At 41.5% G+C, this 20,981-nt stretch overlaps 2 protein-coding genes across 4 annotated transcripts in view; one reads left to right on the top strand and one right to left on the bottom strand.

The window, feature by feature from the left end:
• The window catches only part of ankfn1b (ankyrin repeat and fibronectin type III domain containing 1b), a 295,078-nt gene extending 287,096 nt beyond the window's left edge, over positions 1-7,982 (bottom strand). Inside the window, exons 1-2 of one of the 2 annotated variants that reach the window (XM_071392239.1) lie at positions 7,881-7,982; positions 3,291-3,359 (exon numbers count right to left, since the gene is read on the bottom strand). In XM_071392239.1, coding sequence (XP_071248340.1) covers positions 3,291-3,307 — 17 coding nt within the window. In that variant the 5' untranslated portion in view covers positions 3,308-3,359; positions 7,881-7,982. Of the gene's footprint in view, positions 1-3,290; positions 3,360-7,725 lie in introns of both variants that reach the window. The other variant, XM_071392238.1, reaches the window with a different exon arrangement.
• A 2,581-nt stretch (positions 7,983-10,563) lies between these two features.
• Positions 10,564-20,981, top strand: part of capn15 (calpain 15) — a 72,291-nt gene continuing 61,873 nt past the window's right edge. Inside the window, exon 1 of one of the 2 annotated variants that reach the window (XM_071392231.1) lies at positions 10,564-10,845. Coding sequence is in view for 1 of the 2 variants with exons in the window: in XM_071392230.1 (XP_071248331.1) it covers positions 20,614-20,792 (179 nt within the window). In the remaining variant the exon portion in view is untranslated. Of the gene's footprint in view, positions 10,846-18,109; positions 20,793-20,981 lie in introns of those variants that run through there. The other variant, XM_071392230.1, reaches the window with a different exon arrangement.

Raw genomic sequence — 20,981 nt, 5'->3', positions numbered from 1 at the left:
GGAAGCTGAGGGTTAATCTAGCTCGTTGTTCTCATCCCCCTTGGAGCCTGCAGGACTGCAGAGCAACACCTGCTCCAGACACACACAGCGGAATAGATAGGGAGAGTAGCTGGGACCACAGCGCTGGTTTGTTTTCACGGTGAGCAACCGTTTACCTGGCCGTGCAACACGTGGCAGGGAATAGCGTCACATACCATGTCGCAGAATGCAGGCCAGAATATCCGTGTTCTTAAAAAGAATGAGTCGTGCAGAAATGAATACAACGTTACAGCGTCTAAAACATACCATCCATCTATACATTCACATAAGCTTGAGTTTTCATTCATTCATCCTTTCATCTTTACATTTATCCATGAGTTATTGTGGCAACTGGACGATTGTATTTGCTACTCATACAATGCATACTTTTCTAGATGGTCTCAGGTAGAATTGGGCTTTCCATCCAATTCCTGATATGACCTGCCCTGCATAATATTCCCACTGTGTAACTGTGATGCAAATATGCATGGGGTTTGTCCTCCTCCTGGCGTTCATCTCATGCTGGATTCATAACTCGTCACGGATGCTACTGTAGGAGAATGAGTGGCGTGTGGATGTGGCATTTAGCATGTCAATTACACACTGTTCCGGTTTTCCAGAGGCTTTCTCCTGGGAAGCTGGGTCTCTCTCTCTCTCTCTCTCTCTCTCTCTCTCTCTCTCTCTCTCTCTCTCTCTCTCTCTCTCTCTCTCTCTCTCTCTCTCTCTCTCTCTCTCTCTCTCTCTCTCTCTCTCTCTCTCTCTCTCTCTCTCTCTCTCTCTCTCTCTCTCTCTCTCTCTCTCTCTCTCTCTCTCTGTGTGTGTGTGGTGTATAGTGTATAGTGCAACCTCATCTTTAACGGAAACATATCTGCAGGGGGAATGAGGGAGAGATGGCAACAATCACTGACATTTCACTATGGATACAATAGACAGGGGAGATGTGTTTGGTATCATGCACACACATCATAAATTGAGGAGTGCTGATGGAAACACACACACACACAAACACGTCAACAGTACAGATGTAGGATATCCTTTTGATCACCCTGTTGCAGGAAATTGTAAACCTGTCGTGTATTTAAGGTTTAAAACGGCTTCAGAAGTTTGTACTTTCCATTTTATACGTCATACTTGATTTTCCCTTACCAAAAATGTATCAAACCCGACAAAAATGTCTGTGAATTATAATCCACGTAACAATTCACATTTCCTGTTGCTGTGGAATGATTTTCCTGCTGTAGCAAACTAGCTCAAATTAAGATCCTACATATGTATAGTACATTCATTGATTCTCTTAGGACATGCCCTTATTACAATAAGGCTTAGCCCTCCCATGCAGACACACAATGCCGCCTCTATGTTGTTATCAGCATCGAGTAGTTGTGAAAGGGGAAGGGAGAAAAGAAGAGCATGTTAAAAAACCTGAGAGGATACTTCCCCATTTCTCTAGTCTAATTATACACCTAAGCTTTATTCACTAAGGAACACATATTTATGAATGGAACTACACTAGAAAGGGAAACAGTTCTTCTGACAGTTGATAATATGGGAACCCTGGTTGTAGTAGGTAGGTTGGGGGTCAAGCTGCAGAGGTTGTGTGGATTTGTGGTTCTGCAGAGGTTGTTTAGACACTGTGAATGATCTATGCGTGGGAGTTCAATGGTGACCGTGTGGCGATTGAATGAAGATTTCGTGTGGGTTGTGAAGGAATCATGAAATAGATTCAAGATTGGTTGTCAAGGTTGGTTGAACGTTGAAATCAGGTTGTGTGGCAGTTGTTTGCAGAATAACAGGACATACAGTTGCACAGCAGACGTGTGGAGTTTGTTTTTGGGGAGTTAAGTAAAACCTTTAACAAAAGCATAAGGTTAAGGTTAAGCTAAGGTTGTACAAAGGTTGTCAGCAAGCTGACCATGTCAAAGGTGTTTCTGAAGCAATAAGGCCTTGGGTATACAGTATCTATCAGCTCTGTCAGGATCCAGCACCAGGGGCAACTCAGGATACTCCACAGAGTACGAAAGGCTTTACAGATCAGCTCCACATCGCTATCGGCAGACTTTTACATGTAAAAGGCTTCCTTTCTACAGACAGCTAGCTTATCAATCCTCCGGGGCATCACTCTCTGCTTTTGCTGACTCTGCAGCATTCAGAACAGAGTGATTACATCGATGTGTGTGTGTGTGTGTGTGTGTGTGTGTGTGTGTGTGTGTGTGTGTGTGTGTGTGTGTGTGTGTGTGTGTGTGTGTGTGTGCGTGTGCGTGTGCGTGTGCGTGCGCGTGCGTGTGCGTGTGCGTGTGGCATGTGAAAGTCAACCAACAAACTCGACAGCAGGCACTCTAACTTTTTGGAAAGAGTTCACTCTTCTAATGGCTAAAAATACAGCAGGATCAGCTATTAAAATGCACAGACACGTTTGTCTGTAAACCTCTTAGTCCGTAACAAGATCAGTCCCAAGAAAATCATCAGAGAGACAAGAGAAACCATGAGACACAGAGCATCTGTTTACAAAAAACATCTGCCAAAGACATGAGGTCCTACAAAGGGACTCCTAAAATACGTTTCCCTTAGTCGCAGATCTAGGATCAGCTTTCCTTCCCTGAATATTAACGGTATCTAGGGATAATTCCATCCTTCTCCTATATGAAAGGCAGCAATAGAACCAGGAACTGTATTCAAAGCTGATCCTAGATTAGCCCCCCAGGTTTCGTTTGAACTTGTACACATAGCCACGGGAAGTAGGGGTACTGAGGATGATGCAGCACCCCCTGAAAAATCCGAATTCAAATTTTTCACAAATGTAGTGCACCGGGCCTTCTGTAGTGTAGTGCGTGCAAAACATATATAATCCCCCCTACACAAAAACAACAGGATCCACATGCTCCCTTCACTTCAGTCAACACATAAATCCAGATCGTAAAGAACTGTTCAAACAAGCAGCAAGAACCACAAAGGCTCTTTATTCAAAATGAGTCCTGCATTTGTACTCGCTTTGGACCTTGAAGCTGGAGTGGTGTTTAACCACAAAATAAGATGTCATACTATCCAAATAGCCTACTGGTGCTATGAAATCACCAACAGTGTGGTAGTGCACAGATCAAATGCTTCCCCAATCCTGATTTTACGCCTACAAAGCACATGACAACAACACTTCCAGGAAACTGCAATAATGAGCTCATGAAGGGGGGAAATGACCAAAAAAGAGGCAGGAATTCCTCTTGACAACACACAATAACACACACGCAATGATGAAAGGAAATGGTCAGCTCTCTTACCCTATGAGGTTCTCCATTCTGGCTCCTCCGACTCCCCAGTTTGCCCTCTCTTTACAGTGAAACCATCACCTACAGAGAAAACATTTTTGCAATTTAGCAGAGCCTCTTATCCAGAGCAACTTTCAAGAGCAATTTTAAGTGCCTTGCTCAAGAGAACATAGTCGGCTCGGCGATTCAAACCAGCAACCTTTCGGTTAGTGGTCCAATGCTCTTAACCGCTAGGGTACCTGCCGCCTCTTGCAGTAGCCTGCAGTTGGCTAAGATATTTAACCAGCTACTGTACCACACACCTGGGATCGATTGAGTGAGCTTGGTGGAAGGGAGGGGGGGCAAGGAACTCATTAAGTATGCAGTGTCCCAAAGGGTGCGGTGAGGGATGGGTGACGGGGGTGTTGTGGGAAGGTAGGCGCATCTCTTTCACTCTCACCTTGTCACATGTCATCTACAGAGGAGGCTCCATGAAGACTTGCATGGCTCAGCTAACTCACATATATATTTCTCTCTTTCTCTCTCTCTTGCTCTCTGAGTCTCTTTGTCTGTCTCTCTCTCTCTCATCCACACTCTCAGTGTCTTTCCTTATCTCTCTCTCTCTCTCTCTCTCTCTCTCTCTCTCTCTCTCTCTCTCTCTCTCTCTCTCTCTCTCTCTCTCTCTCTCTCTCTCTCTCTCTCTCTCTCTCTCTCTCTCTCTCTCTCTCTCTCTCTCTCTCTCTCTCTCTCTCTCTCTCTCACTCTCTCTCTCTCTCTCCAGGGCCTCCTAAGTCCTCTCAGATCTTGGTGTCTTGGATTTCAAAGCTGTCCTTTAGGCCTTGTGATTTAGTGGAGTAGTAGCCTCTCTGTTCCCTCACTGTCCTGTATGCTCTCTAAGTTATTTTCCTCCAATGTTCTGCCCTGGGCCTCCTCTCACATAGACACTATTGGATAACAATGATGGAGATGGAGATGAACTCAGCAATGGCTGGGATTGTCAAGTGCTCTTAGTGGTATGTGATGATCACATAAAAGCTCTTTCCTCTCCAGTGCTGAGTCCTATTAAGGCCTAGTGCTGATTGTGCTTGGATGGTCGATATGGTCGATTGTTTATTGGACATTGATATGAGAAGGATCCGATCAGTAGTTAGTTCAGAGTGGGTATGAGGAAACACTAAATATACACACTCGCACGCACATACACAAGTCACACACAAACACATCTATGACACATCCATAGATACTGCCCATACACTTACCTAAACTTAGCAAAAAAATGAAACGTCCCATTTTCAGGACCATGTCTTCGAAGATAATTAGTAAAAATCTAAATAACTTCACAATCTTCAATGTGAAGACTAACAGCTTACAGACGTTAGGCAATTAAGGTCACAGTTATGAAAACGTAGGACACAAAAGAGGCCTTTCTACTGACTCTGAAAAACACTAAAAGAAAGGTGCCAAGGGTCCCTGCTCATCTGTGTAAATGTGCCTTAGGCATGCTGCAAGGAGGCATGAGGACTGCAGATGTGGCCAGGGAAATAAATTGCAATGTCCGTACTATGAGACGCCTACAGGGAGACAGGATGGATAGCTAATCGTCCTCGCAGTGGCAGACCACGTGTAACAACACCTGCACAGGATTGGTACATCCGAACATCACACCAGAGGGACAGGTACAGGATGGCAACAATAACTGCCCAAGTTACACCAGGAATGCACAATCCCTCCATCAGTGTTCAGACTGTCCGCAATAGGCTGAGAGAGGCTGGACTGAGGGCTTGTAGGCCTGGTGTAAGACAGGTCCTCACCAGACATCACCGGCAACAACATCGCCTATGGGCACAAACCCACCATTGCTGGACCAGACAGGACTGGCAAAAAGTGCTCTTCACTGACGAGTCGCGGTTTTGTCTCACCAGGGGTGATGGTCAGATTCGTGTTTATCGTCGAAGGAATGAGCGTTACACAGAGGCCTGTACTCTGGAGCGGGATCCACCATACTGACTGTTACTTTTGATTTTGATCAGGGACACATTATTCCATTTCTGTTAGTCACATGTCTGTGGAACTTGTTCAGTTTATGTCTCAGTTGTTGAATCTTGTTGTCTTCAGACAAATATATACACATATTAAGTTTGCTGAAAATAAACACAGTTGACAGTGAGAGAACGTTCATTTTTTTTGCTGAGTTAACATAAAACACACTTCTTGTTTGATTAACTCTAAAAAAGCAACAAACCTAGAATTCATCTCTGTTGAAGTATTTTTTATTCCGACGCCACAGAGCTTTTCCCAGTTATGAAAACATACCATGAATATGATTAATAATATTATGCATGTATTTATTCAGCATAATTATTCTGCTAATCATTCACGGCCACAGCACCTGCTGAAAAGTGGGCTTCGGTATTGACACCCATACGCCCCGAGCACAGTTATAATAAAAGGTCAGTGTCCCAAAGGGCATGCTATTCCCTACAAAGTGCACTCGTGAAAAGTACAGCACTGTATAGGGAATAGGGTTCCATTTGGGACGAGCCCACAGTAAACACATATTTCCTATACATGTCAGACTCCATTTGAACCCTTTTTAAAACCCCTGTGAATGCACTTTTTGGAATCAACCAAGTCATTTGATTCCATTAAAGCACATAGAAGCTATAACCAAGGGGATCCGTTTGGGGGCGATTGAATCGAGTTCAGTGGACCCAAATGGTTGAAAAGGTTTTCCAATGCAAAATGAACATTAACACATTGGACAGGTTCCTGTACCCCTGCCTTAGTTTAACCAGTTTTTCCTTGTTTCCTGCCTACTAAGTGCAACCCTATTCTTCTGACACAGCATCTGAGCTATACCCTACCTTCTCTCCCTAACCCACGTCATCTACATTCACGCCTTAGCTTCCACCTAGTCATGCATGCTAATAAATGCTGTAACTCGGGGCAGTGAGTGTCTACAGTCTGCCTATGCCATCAAACATGCATAAGTAACAGATGTATCTTTGATGTATTCATTTTGCCAGGCCTCTGTCTGTGACTCTGTGCTTGTATCTGTGCCTTACGGGCGATCGTATAGCTGGAGAGAGGCGTCATTGCGTGCTCTGACATAGAGGCAGGGGAGCAAACAGCATGTACACAACCTTGGATTTTCAAGTGATTTATAGTCATCCCGGAGAGCAAGTTGACGTTTAGCACTGTAGGTACTTCTTAAAATGTCCATAGGCAATGACACATGGTCGTATTGCATCGAGGAAAGCACTGGAAAACTCATAAATGAATAAAACTATCAGACTCAGCTGAGCAGAGCAGGAGATTCATACCCTGTTTATGACTTTGTTACAGCCATCAAATTGGATACAGGTCGGATCCGTTCCAATGATGACATCGTTTTATGAAGGACAAAGGAAAGCCCCTTGTGAACTGGCATCCTCTCACGTGAGTCCATAACCCTGTAATCGCAGCGAACCTCCCACCAACACAAACTGTCTTTGTACTGTACACACACTGGCGAATAGACACACACACACACACACACACACACACACACACACACACACACACACACACACACACACACACACACACACACACACACACACTCCTCTGGATTTCCTTTTTCCTCCAAGCAGCTAGCCCAAACTCTTTCCTGGCCCTATTGTAGAGGCTGTCACTTCCACATGTGTGCTGGCTATTAACAACAAGAGACGGTCTGCCTAAAAGCATCCCTTTCCTGACTAGCGGGGTCACAAGCTGTCTCAGTCCCACAGAAACACAGGACACACCTCACTCAACTATTTCCTTAATCCCATTCCCTACTAACCCCTTAACCTTAATCGCTATTAACCACTATGAAGTATTCTTCTTTACATAGAAAACAACAGCTCATTAAATAAAGCTATTTGCAAGTTGTATAATTATGGCCATGTGTTGTTGAATAAATAGGCTACAACAAGAGTCAAACATCACCAAGTGCAGCTGGACAGAGAAAAAAAGATTCATTTTGAGAACCTAGCTAACACCCAATAGAACGTTTGTATTTAAAAGATTTGGCGTCATGAACCATGACATTCCAGACTTCATAGCCAATGAAAGTAGACTTAGTTTGAAGTGAGAGTGGATTATTTGTAAACTGCCTTGAATGGCAGTAGTTGAATAGAAGTTCAACGCAGTAGCGGCTAACAAACGCGCCATGCGCTGTTTCCGTAGCATTGTCATGACAACAGTGTGTACGCAGAGCTACTGGCCTTTGAAAACAATACACACACTAAAACCCCGAATAAATTACTTATGTAATTAGTTGCTTGGTCTAAAACATTGGAGCATAGGCTACATTTGAAATGTATAAAAAGTTAATCATAACCCGGAGCTCTGGATTGTCAAACAAAGGCAGAACAAGTGCACTGTCTTTCAAAGCGACAAGCGCAAAAATAATGTGTTCCAATCCCATTTCATCACATTCACATACCTTCTTCACAAAGAAGTCTTCCAATCCAAAGTGGCTAACTCCAGTCCAGACCGTTTTAGAATGTTCGTTTATTTAGGCTACTTTACAGTCAAATAAAGTCAAATAAATATCCACTGCAGAATAGCTGTCCTATTACTCCAAAAAAGTACACTTACCATGGCACTAAGAGACATGTGAAAATCAACTCGAACTTTCTCCGCCCAGTTTCTCTCATTCATTATTCTTCAGCCCGCGTTTCATCCCTGAAAGGATTGCTCGCTCCGCCTCACTTCACTAGAACTCCGCCGGAACGTTTCCCAACACACATGGGCCCTTTGATACATTATCGAAAACCCTTATTTTAAGAAAATATGTTTAATTTTAAGTTTGTTTTAATTGCCCACTTGATAACGGTGCCATTTCTAGTATTGAGAAAGATAAATCAAATAAATCAAAGGGTTTTAGGACCAGTTCAAAACGTAATACAGTACAATTAATGTAGAATGAATACTATAGTCCCTGTTCAATCTCTCTCATGACACACTTTAAAATCATAACTCTGACGAACATAATCCTTGAACCCTCCGCGGTTCAAACACATGGAGTGACACCAGCATTAGAGATTATCCGTGCTCACAAATTCTTTCACGTGCTATGCAAAAGGTTTTGTGCATTTAAGCTTTAGGCCCTACATTGCGGTAAAATAAAAGTAGTTTATACAAGGCATGTCTTTGGTTAAATATGTTATTAGCCCTTTCACAGATTTTAGCAAATGTTGATGGCGTAGAAAACGCCTGCAATAATTATATGTATAAACTGTTTATTGATGTTAGTTGTCCTCTAAGAAATTGTAAAAACATATACATAATACTAATAATAATTATTTTCTTTTGGCCTATTTCTTTATTCGGGCAGTCAGACATTAAAATGAAATATTATCCTACGATTGCTGAAACAAAATCCCCTGTTGGCATCAGTCCACTCTACACGAAGGGAGATTACTTTTTTTTTTAAAGGCCATGAAAAAAAAATGTGTATATGAGTTCAAAGACTGTCATCATAAAGGAGACTTCAAAGGTCTATAATTTACATCTAGTGAATGATAACATTATTACTTTATGATATTAGGCTATTCATTCATGCCTAGCCTACAGCCAGGGACGTTGACATTACCATTTTAAAGAGATATCTACCAACTCGGATTAGCTGAGATGAATTTGAGACCCTGATATGCGTGGAACGCGCTCAAGGCTTGGCATGGATGTTGACCCTATATCTATTAATAATTGGGGGGGGGGGGGGGGGGTGTATCTTGCTATTACATGTTTATTAATCCAAATGCTAGAACTGAAGTTAGTTCTGGTGAGAAAAAAATGTTATTCTATTCTATATGCGTCAACTGAGTTGGGAAAAGCCTTGTATTTCTTAAATATAACATCTGTTAGTTTTGTTAGTTTTGTTCGAATGGTGCACGTAAGTAAGTGCCACTAGATGACAGCATATGTCTGCAAAAATAATAAGAATAGGTGGGACAGTTATTATGGCCTTGTTTGTGAGACCCTGTGATTTTCATATAACATGCAATGAAATGGAAAATTAACAATGCACTGAATAAGATATTCCAAAAGATTCGATATTTGACTGGTATTTGTAAAACATGTGTTTTATGTGTTTCTGTCAGTGTTGGGGAAGCTACGCTGAAAATATAGTTTACCAAGCTACTATTACATCACACTGGAAGAAGTTGAACTACATTAAAGCTACCCTCAAGAAAAATATAGTTTACTTAACTAAAGTTACTTTGGAAAAGTAGTTCACTAAATCCAAACTACTTTATGATAAATTATCATATCTAAATCTGAAATGTCATACTCTACGAATTGCAAGAACAGATCAACTCTGGTGTATGTTAACAGAATGTGTAATTTGGCCTTTTAAACAAAATAACTGTTTCAAGTGAGAACTAGGCAGGTATGATGCCGAAAAAGAAAGGACATTCTTGCCTACAACAATATTTTATTTTAGCAAAATAAGTAGTGTGTAGGATACTTCCAGTAGTTAGTGTGTAGGCTAGTTCTAGTAGTTAGCTACACCGCTACATGTTAAAAAAGTAATTAACTACTGAAAACACTACCTAGATTTAAATTTAGTTCAACTACCACTAAGCTACTGCAAAATTGAGTTTATTTTATTTATTTAACCAGGCAAGTCAGTTACAAACAAATTCCTATTTACAATGATGGTCTACCCGGCCGAACCCTCCCCTAACCCGGACGATGCTGGGCCAGATCATGGCCAGTTGTCAAACCAGGGTCTGTAGTGACAACTCTAGCACTGAGATGCCGTGCCTTAGAGTGCTGCGCCACTCAGGAGCCCCAATTACTAGTTGTAGTTCACTCCTCCCCAACACTGGTTTCTGTGGGGTTTTGTTTGTTTGTGATGTTTTGTGTGCCTATTGATAGAAGGGTGTGTAAACTGTTGTAGCCTAATACATTAGATGTAGGCTACCTGTAACCAATATATAATTATTATTATTTTCAATTCTAAAACAAGAATACCTTAAGTCATTATGCATAACGTGCTCAATACAATAATACAATATGTATTAAACAACGTCAGAAAATAATACAGTGGTATTTTAATAAAGTGTCAAATTCAAATGATGACGACATTTGTGTAAAAAAAAGGGGAACGGATATCCTACTTATTAGAGTTGCGATGTACCAAGGGAAACGTAGTTATTTTGGTCATATTCCCGAATGAACTCTACGCATACTGAACGTAGAAACACAATTAAACTGATTTAAGTCTACGAAGAAAACGTACGTTTATTTTGCTTTGGCTCCTTGGAGATTCCCCTTCCTGGTGTTTTTGAGGTAACGTACATGATGACTGTATTCAATACCTAACTCGATGGAGTGGAACGAGAAATTAGATATTAGCTAGTAAAACAAATAGCTCAAGGATGCACTGGAGTGAGGCAGTAACGGTGAACAATGTATTCAGCAGCTAACGCAGATCAAACTGCAATTTCGGATAGAACTTAACATTTGGCTGCTAACAGAGAAAAGTTAGTACGTTCGACAATCAAGAAAGGAGCAGCTTGTCCTTAACCTTACATCACCAGCTACGTGTTTTGAGGTAAGAATCCTTTCGACCTAGATTGTATAATCATAAATGGACTCAAACCTTTGACAATGTCGATTATGCCAATCTATATTCGTGGTTGTCTTTGTTTACAATTGTCCCCCGGCTTTCTTGTCTCCCGCTGTCCCGCGTCATCCTATGGGTTGACTATGCAATGATTTCTTGCCCATACATTGTAGCTAATTTAGCTGTCACGCTGTGCTGCTTTTATAAACTTTGTTGCAAGTTATTTTATTTCCCCGTGGTAGGAACGTGATGGTAGTTGGACTAGCCATTGCTCTCCAGCTGAACCTAAGCAACATATGATATGCTTTGACTGTCTGTCTGCCCCTGTATGGCTAGTCTAGCCCATTCATAGACGCGAACTACCCTTAGCGCCTATTTACATTTAACATTTAAGTCATTTAGCAGACGCTCTTATCCAGAGCGACTTACAAATTGGTGAAGGTATTTTCTTCTCGTAAAGTACTTTAAGTAAAAATACTTGAATGTACCACTTAAGTCGTTTTTTTTGTATTTGTACTATAAATTCATATTTGTGACTACTTTTAACTTTTACTTCATTAACTTACATTCCTAGAGAAAATGATGTACTTTTTACTCCATACATTTCCCTGACACCCAAAAGTACTTGTTATATTTTGCATGCTTAGCAGGGCAGGAAAATGGTCCAATTCACGCACTTGTCCGGAGAACATCCCAGGTCAACCCTTCTGCCTCTGATCTGACAGACTCACTAAACACAAATGCTTCGTTTGTAAATGACCTCTGAGTGTTCGAGTGTGCCCCTGGCTGTCCGTAAATTAAATTAAATGGTGCTGTCTGGTTTGCTTAATACATGGAATTTAAATTATTTTTACTTTAAGTTTTGATGCTTAAGTATATTTTAACAATTACATTTAATTTCGATTCTAAAGTAGACTATATTTAAAACCAAATAGTTTTAGACTTTTACTCGAGTAGTATTTTACTGGGTGACTTTCCCTTTTACTCAAGTCATTTTCTATGAAGGTATCTTTACTTTTACTCCAGTATGACAATTGGGTACTTTTTCAACCACTGCACACAGTGTATGGATCTGTAAAATTTGCTACAGTAAGTGTATCTTTTTTTTATTTAAAAGATTCTTTCTTGCTGAAATGAAAGATAAAGGCCATATATTTCGAAAATTGTTTCGCAAGCGATGATTATTGACGTTTCTTAACGTAATTGCAGTTTACAATTTTTCCAGCTATGGCTAGGCTAGCTTACCATAGAGTAGAGTAGAATCAAACTGATTCCTAAATGCTAAATAGAACCGACATGGCCTAAGGAAGAAACGTTGCCAAATAAATGTATGTAATGCTTTTCCAATCTATAAGTGTCTTACTCTTTCAAACTGGTGTTTGAAGACTGCACCATAGCCATATTTTATCTACTGAAAACCGCTTTCTGTTTGAGAGGGAGCTTGCTACATGGAAGAGCACTCCTTGCTTCAGGGAACATGCACATCACTCTTAAGTTTTATGACAACGCTTGTGTTTGTCTACTCTGTCAGGACAGCATTCCGTACTGGCAACCTGAATGCAGGTCATTTCCATCAAAAAGGATCCATGAGCACAAACATGTGAAGTTCATAGGAGCATATCAATTGGGTATCAAATGAAAACTAAGAGTCTATATTTATGAGAAATATAGGCATAGATAATTTTTTTTTAATTAGGCAAAAAAATGAAAGGCTTAGATTAGGGATGCACAATATATCGGTGACCTTATCGGAATCGGCCGACATTAGCTAAAAATGCCAACATCGGCCCGATGTCGAGTTTAACGCCGATGTGCAAAACCAATGTCAAAGCTGACGTGCATACCTATATAATGTAGATACATGACGTAATGACGGCAAGTAAAATGTAGCGCTACACGTGCAACACAGCATTCCTAACCTAGCCCACAATGTCTGCTGTGTGGATCGAGCAGTCAACAAGTTGAGCAGTCATTTGAAAGAGTAAGAATATTTCAGATAATGGAATTCATTGCCCTTGACAATCAACCGTTCTCTGTCGTGGGTGATGTTGGCTTTCGCCGACTGGTCGAGCACCGGTACACCAAGGGCGCTATTTTTCAGATGTTGCCCTACCGGAGTTACACAGTAATAGCGTCACTGCTATTATCTTCACGACTGACATTTGGACCAGCGATATCAGCCTCATGAGCATCCTGAGTCTGACAGCACAGTGGGTCATTAAGGTTTTCATACTGAGGAAAGTCGTATTGCATGCTCATGAATATGCTGGTGGTCATACCGCTGCTGCCATGTCAATGACATTTGAGAACATGTTTGAAACTTGGAAACATGAACACACTCCTAGCTCCATTCAAAACAACTGACTCGAGAAATAGGCTCATCAACTGCGCCTGCAGCAGACGTGATACACTCTGTCATGGCATTGAAACGCCTGCTCAACAAAACTGCCGACACAGGCTGTGAACAAGCGATTCGGTGGCATTCTCTCTTTATTGTGTCGCCACCATGTTCAATGCTATGTACAAGGACCACTACTTCGATGCAGACAAGAAACAGGGTTTATGTGAAATGTTACATACACAGCTGGACAAGATGGAAATGGACACAGTGACAGTGCGCACCGAGGAAGAGAGGCCACGGGCAGACAGAGCTGAAACTTCACTGCTTGACATGTATGATGAAATCCTGTTTGAGAATGAAACGGCTGAACGGCTGAACAACAAAATAGCACAGCAAGTAAGTGAAAGGAATAGGTTTTGATTATGTTTTACTGGTAATGGGGACATACGTAAATGCCAACAAAATAACTTTTTGGTCAGTGTGTGTAACCTTTATTTAACTAGGCAAGTCAGTTAAGAACAAATTCTTATTTACAATGGCGGCTTACCCCAGACCAAACCCGGACGACGCTGGGCCAATTGTGTATGATACAGCCTGGATTCGAACCAGGGACTGTAGTGACGCCTCTTGCACTGAGATGCAGTGCCTTAGACCACTACGTCCATGTGTGTGTGTGTTAGCTATTTAACTGTACTAGAATGCTTAAAAGGCCACAAAAAATGTTTATCACTAGCTTAGATTTCCGGATAAGCAGAGGGAAAAGGGGCTTTAGAAAACATCTACCAGAAAAAGTCTTAAAGGGCATCAGAAATACATCAAAACACAATGTTAACGTAAAGACCCCCTGCCAACTAATATCAACACTTAGATTTAGTTTTGGAGAAATTGTTTACCTTCTGTAGGTTTAAGAAATATTGCCTTGTGCCTTGTAATTCCGTTACCAAAAATCAAATTTCAAAAATATATTTTCTAATGTCTCTCCCTCATAAGGTCGGAGGATAATGAAAGTTCACAGAAGTAACAAGTAATGGTAGTCCTAACAATTAGTTATAGTGATTTTACTGATATCAATTTTGTTTGAGTTATTAAGTGATTAAAATGGGTAATTCTGTTACCGAAGTCTATGCCCCTTCGTCGGTGATTGGTCAACAGTAGGGATTCTTCAGTGCACTGTTTGTTGTCATTCAACGAGAGACGACTCATTTCCATGAACCTTTTGTTCACTTAAGAAATACTGATTAGTATTTGATTAGTTAGATGTAAAATTCCGCGACTAAGATCTCCTCTGCAAAAACGTCAAAATGAATGACATGTTTCTAGAATGATCTTAGATGAATTCTGACTACTTTGAGAAAGTGTATATTGGCTACGGCAAGGTCTTTTAAGGAAGTATGCGAGCGCTCTCGTTCAGTTCACCTAGCTGAGTTTGGCTGGGCGCTAGCAGAACCAACGCGTGCGGAAGGCTTAACACCTACCCATGAGCCCCCTCTTTCCATTTACTCTAACCAGAATCCTCACCCACTGATCACTGACCGACACAGGACGTCCAGAAAAGAACTTTACAGTATATTGTACTGAACTATACTCTACTGTACTGAACTCTACTGTACTCTACTGCACTGTCCTGAACTCTATTCTGCTGTGTTGTATCGTACTGCACTGTGCTGTGATGTCCAAACCTGTGAAATATGAGGAGAAGGACCTTCATATCCATAAATTGCAACTCTGTGTAGTACAGATCAGGGAGCCATGATGTAATTCCGTTACCGTAATTCCATTACTGGATATATGTCCACAGATTTTTTTTCCCCCAACCTCAAGGTTCCATGTCATAGCTGACACCCCATTCTTTCTGATCTTTGAATCTTAATTCGGAGCAGATATTTAGAGTTTTTTTTGTCAAACGTTGTCACATAAAAACGAATGATGGGGAAAAATGTATACAGTTACGTATCTGGATATTATTTTTGATGAGATATCGTATCATTTTGACATTATCGCAATATTATTTTTGTGCTTGTTGGCTCTACCTGCACCAAAACGCCAATATTTTTCCTTCGGCGCTTGTTCTCCATCTTCTTTTTTAAATAGGGAGCCAATTTGTTTACAGCACTTTTATTTCCATGACTGATCAACTTGTTTTCTCGTGGCTCTCTCTTGTCCCTCTGCAGGAGACATATGGCGAGCAATATGTATGGAACATCGAATCTCAATAAATTCACAGTATCGAATCGCAATACATATAGAATAGCAATACATATCGTATCGGAACCAAAGTATCGTGATAATATCGTATTGTGAGGTCCCCAATTCCCAGCCCTAATAAAAACCTGAGGGTGATTTTAACCGTAATTCTATTACCAAGGTTTGCATCTTCAGTTTTTCCACGCAATTAGTTTTTGTACATTTTTCATTGGAACATGTTAGAAGTAGTCCTTGTGCATAGAGTTGTGTGGTTTGTGAAACTTGGTTTCACATACATTTTAAAGTAAAATAGGTGAAGTGTGTTATAGACTATAACACTTTTGATCAACACCAATGTCAATAGTGTTATATTATTAATTTTCGTACAGTAGAGCTTTGCTATGCGAATGATCCAGTAGTTCTGACTAGTCAGACCAGTTTGGGTTCTTCTTTCAACATGTGTGACAAAACAGGAAGAGGTCTTCTACAGAGAGGCATTACCTTTCCTTGCCAGGTACACACGCACACAGTTCCAGTTATCAGACAAGTATGGGCCAGCCAATTCACCACTCCCTGTTCTATTAAACAAAATGGCCTATGTGTTGCAATGGGGAATAGACTGTGTGTGCTGCTTCCTATTGCTTGCTATGTAGCTAATGATTTACCCACTGTTTTGCCGTGGAACCCAGACTTGAGTGCAGTTGTTGTGTCTTAGAGGTTGTCTAAAATATAGGCCTATCGTTTTTTCAGTGTTTTCTACCAAGGAATATTGTGAAGAGAGGAAGGGAGGAATGAGGTCAAAGTGGTACGGAGGGGAGAATAAAGGAAGAGAGGAGTGGAAAGAGGAAGAAAGGGAGATTCGGAAGTTGAAGGCTTATCTCAGCAATGTGAAGGGACAGTTGAGCAGTGGTTGGTGGTGCTGTTCCACACTGGCTTATTAACCCTTTATCGACACATGATAGCCATTTTCCCTTTTTAAATACTTATTGGGCTTTAATACCTCTCCTTTCATTTTCACAGTTTATGATAAGAAACCTAGCCTCCTGTAATTATCATATAATAATACAAATAGGCTACAGTATACAGTGTTATCGTACTCAAGTCCGGTCTCGAGACCACATATTGAGTGTTTCGTTGTCGGACACATTTTTACTTTTGTTGACAAGGTCTCGGACAATGAGGACTGTAATTTCTTCCCGAGACCAACAGAGTAAAAAACTCATAATAAAAAAAAAAGAGATATATTGTCACATACACATTATCAGCATCCATTCAGTCAGTCCATAAAACTTATTCGCCAGGCCAGATGTCCATTCTCCTTTCATGACACATTTTTTTATCGCCTATTGAAACCTGGGCTTCCTACTTTACTCGTAACATTACTGTCCTTTACTTTCATTGAAAAATATCCTCAAACTTTGTCCGTCTTGTCAGAATTTTCTTGGAAGGGAAGAATCAGGGAAATTGTTTGAAAGTTGCACAGTCACTATTAGTAAGGGAAGACCGGGAAGTTATAACATATTTTGTATTTTTATCTATACTGAACAAAAATATAAATGCAACAATTTCAGCGATTTTACTGAGTTACAGTTCATATAAGGAAATCAGTCAATTGAAAATAATTAGGCCCTAATCTATGGATTTCACATGACTGAGCAGGAGTGCAGCCATGGGTTGGCCTGGGAGGGCATAGGCCCACCCACTGGAGAGCCAGGCCCAGCCAATCAGAAAAAGCCTTTTTGTTGGGAAAAACTTGATTACAGACAGAAATACTCCTCAGTTTCATTATCTGTCTAGGTGGCTTGTCTCAGACGATCCCGCAGGCAAAGATGCCAGATGTGGAGGTCCTGGGCTGGCGTGGTTCCACGTGGTCTGCGGTTGTGAGGCCGGTTGGACATACTGCTTAATTCTCTAAAACTACATTGGAGGTGGCTTATGGTAGAGAAATGAACATTCAATTATCTGTCAACAGTTCTGGTGGACATTCCTGCAGTCAACATGCCAATTGCATGCTCCCTCAACTTGAGACATCTGTGGCATTGTGTTCTGTGTCAAAACGGCACATTTTTCGACTGGCCTTTTATTGTCCCCTGCACAAGGTGCACCTGTGTAATGATCATGCTGTTTAATCAGCTTCTTGATATGTCACACCTGTCAGGTGGATGGATTATCTTGGCAAAGGAGAAATGCTCACTAACAGGGATATAAATCCATTTTTGCATGACATTTTGTGCATATGGAACATTTCTGGGATCTTTTATTTCATCTCATGAAACATCTCATGAAACATGACACTAACACTTTAAATGCGTTTTATGTTTTTGTTCGTTATACTATAGACCTGTTTGGGATAGTGGTAATTTGTAGAGTGGCTCACTTTTCCCTCCGCATGCATTTTGTTCAGCAGTCTAAATGTCTAAAGAATCCATATGTTCTTCTGAAATATGGACACACAACATCTCCGGTCTTGGTTTGGACTCCATTTACTCTGAATCGGTCTCGCTTTAGGTGGTCTCGAACACAACACCGGCAGTATCAGTCCTGCTACAGAGTAACACTTGATGGAGCGTATTTATCAGTTTTGATCTCTTGAAATAAGCCTTTCACTTTCTCTGCCAACATCCTAATGCGCCTGCGCGCTGCTTGACTCGCTGTCATTCTCTGTTAAGAAGAGATTTGCATCTGCATCCACTGCACTTATCAGAGAGGGAGAATTATATATTTTTTAAATATAACGCAATGAAAACAGCCACCGGTGCAAAACATACAGTGTGTCCAGGATGGAGCATTGCAGTATGGGTAGTCATTTATTTCTGAAGCCACGACGGGGCGGAAGCGAGGATGTTTCCTAATAGAAGTCAAAGAGGATCAGCATCATAAAACACTGGAATTATGATCGCACGAGAATGGACCGGGAAGAAGACAGTGGAATTTTGAGTCTAAAATCAATTCTGGATGAGACTGTTTAGTACCATTTTCACGTTTTTAATAGCCTGACATGTCGGCTCTGGCATGATGAGTCCCTGCCCTCAATACAATTTAGTCAGCTCCGGAGTTAGTCACTGGAAACTGGCAGATTGCTACAATTGTAGCCTACATGGTTTATTGTGAATTCGCCTGTTTTGCAGCTCTGGTACTGACGGTAATTCGATACATTGTTCAATTTCTGTGTAGGCAACGCTTTACATTGTAGTTAACTACATTGTAATAAGCAAGACTGTATTGGCATGAATGAAATGAAATATGTTTAATCTTCAATATTGGCGCAGCTCATTTGATAGTGATAGGCTATGTGCCTTTATATAGCTTTTTATGCCGATAATGAATATACGTGAGATTGAATAATATAAGTGGGGTATTGTATTCGCGTGTTAGAGGCACCAGACAGGCTACAGTTTTTGTCTCCATGGGAATAGAAAATGCATGTGCATATAATTAGACTTCACGCCTTCATTGCACCGGAATGCACCATCGTAGTTCCCCTGGCATAGTTAGCCTACTCGCTATGACAGGTTGGCACACATAAAGCCTACTGTATACAAATGAACCACCAGACCGCCGCATCATCGATGGGATCAGACTAAAAATAAAGCTGCGAATAGGCTACCCAGACTGCGGAGCGAAAACCGGGATCATCTCGCGTTTCGTACGGTGGACGCACCGGCAAAGGACTGCAGACCATAACGGGACACTCCGCTATAAAGGTCGCACGTGTCGAATATTTAGTAGAACTTCTCTTTGGATTGGGACTGTCTAGGAACATTAGCCATATTTCATTATGTGTTGTTCGTTTTCTTCCCTGCGCTTTTTGTAGACCTGCGTACACGTTGTTTGGGTTTTGTTCAATTTCAGTTCCCGAAGTTCATGTTTGTTTTCATGTTATAATAGCTATTCGGGACATTACCTCAGTCAGAGTAGCCTAGTTGTGAAGAGTGCGACATTTTGTAAGCACTCAGTATCCCACATTTCAGCCACTAAGAAATGCAACGGGGTGATTTGAGCAATATTCTGGGTAATCCGCTTTAGCAGCTGTGGGCAAGTGTCGAAATTTGAAAGATGAGCTTTGGATACCAGAGCTTCAGTCAGTGTGCCAGCAGTGCCTGCACACAGAGAATCACTCATAATCTGGACTACAAGTCAACTGAGACAGTAGACTGAGACTGTGCTTCTCCGATAAACATTACAGTAAAAATAATACAAAATTAAAGGACTTATTGGTTTAGTGTATTCAGATTTTCTTTTGAGTTTAAAGCTTATTCAAAGCCATATAAATACATAACAAAAATAGCCTCATATTTGACAATAGCAAAATCACTTGGTTTGTTACCCATGCCATGGTTTGTCCTTTAATTTGACATTAATTAATTCTGGCTTAAGCAAAACCAACGCCCCAGACCTCTGCCAGTCACTTTTCAGTTATTTTTTGGTAAAAACTGTTTGATTCCTTTTTTGTCAACAAACAAAAAAACATTCCAGTGCCTCAACTGTGCCATATTATCTCAGAGATGTCGATTGACGGAGGACCCGGTCATCTTTGTGTGTGCTCCATCCACTGCCTGTGTCTGTGTGTGACAAAGGGTTCAAGCATGATGGATCAGGCATGAGACTGCATACGCGAGGGAGGAACACTGCAAATAGTGCAGAAGGAATAGTTGAATGACACTCCAGACAACATGGCCCAGAGAGTTAGTTAAGAGGCCTACAAGTCTACGACAGAGAAACATTGGTACCCACTACAGAGAAGAGAGGAGTGTGAGTTATTTCCTGGAGAAAGTGTCAAATTGGAATCAGTGCCCGAGGCAAGCAATTACATTTTGTATTGAGCACTTCCTCCTTAGTGTGGGAAATCCATCCTGATCTGGAGTTTGAAACGTTGTCGTGTTTCACTTGTTTTTTGAATACCCTCGCTTTGATTTCCTCATTATTGCCTTTCTATTAGATTTGTTGGTGTTATAGCCATCTTCAAGCACACTTGGAGTCACTTCACAGGATGAAATCCATCCCTTTTTGAAATGGGGCTTGTTTCGAATTGTGCCAGTTGGAAATTTGTCAGGACTGAGAACACATGAGCAGGGTTTTCACCCAGCTCTAGACTCCCCCTTTCCCCCATCCCCCACCCTTAAACTGTAAGCCTGAGATTGAGACACAAGGCACTGTCACTCCGCTCCTCCCCGTCCCGCACATTTTGCGGGTTCAAAGGGTGAGAACCCCAAGTAGACTGCAAAAGGAGGATGGGGAGTTCCGCCTCCTCTCTCACCGCGGAGACCGAGTCGGACCACGGCTTCCGGAGCACCCCGTACCCGTCGTCCCCTCCTATGGGCTGGCTTAGGAACAGCCACAGCAGTCCTGTGTGGGGCACCGCCTTCATTACGCGCCAGCAGCATCCGCCACTTCCACACAGAGAGCGCAGGTAAGAGCCAACATTTCACTCCTCAGTCCACTGCATCTTGGCGAGAGGGCCAGACTGGTCAGGCCTGTTGATGGGCAGCAAGGAGAGAAATTGGCCATGCTCTGTAACACTAGGGCTTGTATTACACAGGGACTGCTGTTACTGAGAGCAGTAAGAGTGAGCATAAAGGACAGATAGCTTAGTTGTGCA

The sequence above is a fragment of the Salvelinus alpinus genome, chromosome 3 (assembly GCF_045679555.1).
Source record: "Salvelinus alpinus chromosome 3, SLU_Salpinus.1, whole genome shotgun sequence".
Classification (NCBI taxonomy): domain Eukaryota; kingdom Metazoa; phylum Chordata; class Actinopteri; order Salmoniformes; family Salmonidae; genus Salvelinus; species Salvelinus alpinus.
Note: the sequence above shows the minus strand (reverse complement) of the source record. Positions and strands in the feature narration are given on the sequence as shown.